Source organism: Zeus faber, assembly GCF_960531495.2.
Source record: "Zeus faber genome assembly, chromosome: 20".
Classification (NCBI taxonomy): Eukaryota; Metazoa; Chordata; class Actinopteri; order Zeiformes; family Zeidae; genus Zeus; species Zeus faber.
Genome location: NC_137207.1, coordinates 15125699 through 15130627, shown reverse-complemented (window position 1 = coordinate 15130627; position 4929 = coordinate 15125699). Strand labels below are relative to the sequence as shown.

General features: G+C 49.8%; 1 protein-coding gene across 1 annotated transcript in view; it reads right to left on the bottom strand.

Moving 5' to 3' along the window:
• The window catches only part of nrg3b (neuregulin 3b), a gene marked incomplete at its 3' end in the record, with an annotated part of 267725 nt that extends 263073 nt beyond the window's left edge, over positions 1–4652 (bottom strand). Inside the window, exon 1 of the mRNA XM_080021222.1 lies at positions 3812–4652. Within this exon, the coding sequence (XP_079877348.1) occupies positions 3812–4649 (838 nt within the window). The 5' untranslated portion in view covers positions 4650–4652. The remainder of the gene's footprint in view (positions 1–3811) is intronic.
• Positions 4653–4929: the final 277 nt, after the last annotated feature.

Genomic DNA, 4929 nt, shown 5'->3' with positions numbered 1-4929 from the left:
AGGGCTTGATTTCTTTGAAAGGTAAGAGCAGACAGATAGCGCGCCGTCGCAAGGAAATTACACAGGTCTGTGCAGCTTGAGGTTTACATCAGAGATGAGATAGGACCCTGAAATGACTTGTCCCCGAGACACTGGGGAATTGTGAGCGTTGGGATTTTTCTATTTGGTCAGTTTCATCACTGCAGCATAGATTTTCCTTTTTCGAACCATTGAATGCCGGCTTCAGATGATGTAACACCTGAAGCTACACAAACAGAGAACATCGCCGATGATGCAGGCGCAAGATTATTGATGAATCTGCGTGACTTCAACGTGAAGTCAGAACCTTCAACAGGCTTTCTCCACCGAAGGAGCCATTTCAGGAAGCAGGAAGCTCGTTCCCAGTACTTGGGCCTTACTCCGCAGGGAGAAACCTGGGGCCCAAATCGGTACTACTTGGATCGTTCCTGGTCCCAAAGCGGTCCCCATCAAGTGAGGCCGTACAGTACCTTTCTGGTTCCAGGTTCCCAGGTGAAACATCGCTGATAACATCGCTGTTGTATACTGTGCTGTATTATCCCAAACACTACCTCACTCTATTCACATTCACATGCCACTTTAATTCACATGCCACTTTAATTCACATATCTGTACATACATAGGCATATTCCCTTTATCTATTCCATTTTATTTCATTTTATTTTTATTGTATTTTATTCTATATATTTTTATCTTATTCTATAAGTATTCCACTTACTGTATTACGTTTTAGGAGTCAGTTTGTCGGTCTATTAGAAAGGAATTTTTTACTTTTATTTATTTTTTTCCTAGGACATATTGTGTGCCATCACCGGGTGCGTTGCATTACATTTCACTGCATATATGTATGAAAGTATGTATATGTAAGTGACGAATAAAAATCTTGAATCTTGAAAGGACCCAAGATCTCTTTGAGGCACGCCAAAGGTTCGCCGTTTCAGAAGGCTCTGGGCCGACGTATGGCTCCTGGTTTAGCGCCTGTACCTTGGTGGAAAGGCCGCGATTTTGCCTCGCACAGTTTAGGGGAAGAGGATCCACCATAGTGGATCACTTTTCGCCATCTATAGTCGGACGTACAGTAACTGTTTGAAAATCTGTCAATTCCACTATATTGCGATATGGAATTGCAATACTCCCGAAACACAAATTGAAACGCCTTTGAGATATCAAGGCACTTTTATACCTGAACGAATACCTTTTTTTTTTTTTAAGGTAAAATAGCAACAGAAAGACAGCAACGTCTTCAAAGTTGAGTCCGTATTCCCTCTTTAACAAAATGTAGAGTTTAACAATCTCCAAGTGGAGAATCTACCATGTCGGCCGACATGATTTGTAAAAACCTATAAGATTTCGTTTCCTGTGGGAAATTAAACCCAAGCCTTGCAGAGTCAAAAAATGAAATTGACAGCGTGAGTCATGGACGACATGAATGCATTAGCTTTTGCGTGGCTAACTCTATATTCAATAAGTATGTAAGCTATACTGTTTGTAGACGGATATTCAGGTGGGTGGAGAAAAAGACATCTGGAAATGTATTTGCCTCTGGGTAGAGAAGCAGATCGTGTCGCTCAATCAACGGCTGGAATATCATTTCTTTAACAATCAATAGCGTTGACGGGTGCGAATGATCAATGAACGAGGGGGGGATACCAAATCAACCGGAAATGAACCCGTATAAGCGCACGCTCAGCTCGTTTATAAAGAAACGCGTTGCAATGACGTTCAAAGGCTTTTCGATTTCGACATGAACATTTTGCCGCGTGAGACCGAAATCCGACATCCAAGGGGTGTTTCGCTGGAAAAAATGTAAATAAAAATCGGCAATTTGATTATTCCGCCCCGTAGAAGGTCCATCAGCTGCTGTTTTTTTTTTTGTTTTTTTTTAACAGCAGCTTTTGCCTCTAATTTGCCTCCAGATGCTTCAATACGTGGCGTTGTAAAAGCTGAATATGTACTGTAGGTAAACATCCCGTTCAGAATCCACTTAAAATCATAAACATTCACGCCCGGTAATTATTACTATTCCAAATTAGATTTAAAAAATAAAGTCATAATGATAAAGTCCCAGAAGTCCATCACAGTGCAATGCTTGGTCACCAGCCTGGTCAGAAGTCATAGTCTCACACACAACTCCCACATCCACGCAGCAAAGGCCTTATGTCACATGACGACACTTTGGGGAATGCATAATCCAAAGGTGCGCTCTCTTTTTTCCCCTGGTTTGAACTCCCATCCCCACCCCCACCCCATATAACCCCCCCTCCATCAGCCTCCCTTCTCCGAGGCCTTTTCTTATCATTTTTCCCCCGTTACCGTATTGCCGTTTCCCTCTGCAGCCCGCTACCCACAATGCTCACTTGTATGCATCACCATCCAAAAAAAAGGGGGGATTCATCGGATCAACACCACAGGCGTTCGAAGCTTCCTCAACTTGAAATTTAGAAATAAAGGTGTCGAATTGAAGCTGAGAAACCTGCCCCAAGTTTAGGAGTTACAGTGTAAGTCAAGTCAAAGACTGCATATCCAATGCAGTAGACGTCACTATTTTATTATTATCACTCCGGCAGGCATTTCATTTCTTGATCCCTCTCTCTCTCTCTCTCGCTCTCTCTCTCTACATCTCTCTCTCTCTCTCTGTCTCTCTCTCCCTCCCTCCCTCTCTCTCCATCTCTCTCTCACTCAAACGCTCTTTCTCCCCCTCTCTCTCTCTCGCTCGATCTCTCTCGCCCGACCCCTCTCTCTCTCTCCATTTCTCTCTCCCTCGATCCCTCCCTCTCTCCATCTCTCTCTCTCTCTCTCTCTCTCTCTCTCTCTCTCCCCCTCCCCTTCTGTTCATTCCGGGTCTGCAGTGTGAAGGCTGCAGCGTCTAAATGGGATGTCTGGCCTCGCTGTACCCGATTCTTCCCGACAGGGGTGCGAGGTCCGACCTTTCAATCCAACTCCACCTCCACATCTACGCCGCCGCCGCCTGGTATTTGTTTTCCTAACGTAAATATTCCACAAGGCTTCACCGGCCCCACTCCGGCAGTCAAAACAGAGGCGTCCCAAAAAGGCGGGAGATGGCGGTTGTTTGTGTTAATGACACTTATCACTGTGAGTGGAAGGAAGTCCCTCAGAGGGGAAGATTCATATCGGATTAACACTCTGAGGTCCTGGATAAAGATGAGAGGGCGCGAGAAGATAGTTCCCGAAAAAGGCTCCCAGGCATCTGCGCGGGCTAATGAATGTGATTACCATCACGCTACTCCATCATCAACTAGCCACTTCCTGTGTAGCTGCAGAGGGAGACTGTCTGTTCAGACCATAGAGCAAATAGAACTCATAGAATAATTGCTAGAAGCGCGGAAAATACTCCACCCAAAGCGCACACATGCACGCACACACACACACACACACACACACACACACACACACGTAATAATCACATACACACTCGGGTCGGGGATCAAGATTGAACACTTTCAAGGTATCAACCGATTGCGTCGATAACCACCCAACACCGAAGACAGAAGAGTTCCATTGTGTTCAATGCCAGATTTCAAGAGCAAAGTAGCGTGTCCCTTCAGCATCCCAGAGACAAACATGAACCTCAGTAGGACGGCACAGTAAGAGGATGTGAGTAAAGGTCAAAATGTTCTCACAAAAAAAGCGATATCGGACCTAGAACCACCTTGATGCATTGGTTGGGATAACGGGATCAAAGTCGTACGGGTATTGACACGGGTATTGATATTCAGTAAACCCAGAACACAAACAGCCACAGAACAAGGAACAAGCTTCGGATCGGACTCACGTGTTCGGAAGCGGTGGTGCGGCCGCGTCGCCGGGCCCTTGGTCGAACGTCCATGATTCCAACGCGAGGTGGGCTTGGCGGGGACCGACGGCGGCGAGGTGGGCTGCTGCCCCCTGGCACCGATCTTTGTCGCGGTCGTGGTCTCGGCGGTGGTCGTGGGTGCAGCGAACGCCGTGGTGCTGACCGCGTTGGGGAGCCCGTTGACGTTCCGCCCGCTGTTTTTGCGAACTGCGCTGCGCGGGGTGACCTCCCTGCCGCTGGACGGCGCCGGCCGGGTGGCACGGGTGGTGGTGGTGGTGGTGGTGGTACCCGGCGGTGCGGCGCCGTTGCGATTGCCGAGGCGATTGTGAAGGTGCGGCGCGTGGTTGCCGTCTCCGTTGGCACCGCTGCCGTTGCCGGAGTGGTTTGCGGCCGGCCCGGTGCGGGTTCTCGGCGCCGGGGCCGTTCCGTCCGCTGCTAGCAGAGGGGTTGTGGACACTACGCCCAGGGTGGTGGAGGCGGATGTGGTGGTGGTGGGAATGTCTGGCCCCTTGGGCATGGCACTGGGTTTGGAGAGGAATATGGGGTCCTGGCCTGTGCTGCCTTTGGGATCCACCAGGTCCGTGGGGACGTAGTCTTGGACGGATCCCACCACAATCCATTTTAGGAGCATGAGACTAAGCCCCAGTCCCACAAAGCCCATCACCAGGGGCACGGCGCACAGCCAGGTCTGCTGGCGAGGCCACACAGCACAGGGGCCACAGCGGAGGGCCGCCGGGGCCCGGGGAGACGCCGGCTCGCCCCCCGGCTCCTCCAGGGTCATGGCCGAGAGAGGGCCTGTACCGGATCGCTCGCTCATCCTGCCGGAAGCCGTTTTGGGGGGGTTTTGTTGTAAAATTTTTCAAGGAGTCGGGGAGGTCAGACGGGAAGCCAAACGAGGACGGGGCGTGCGCGAGGAAGGGGACGTGGAGCAGGAGAAACACTGGACATTTTCACACAGGGGCCCCCACCGTGCCAAGGTAGACTACAGCTTCCTGCACATGCATACGCATACACACGGATACACACACACACGCACAGACACGCCTAGCCACACTGAAAGAAACGCACGCGCACGCGCACGCACACGCCCATACCCA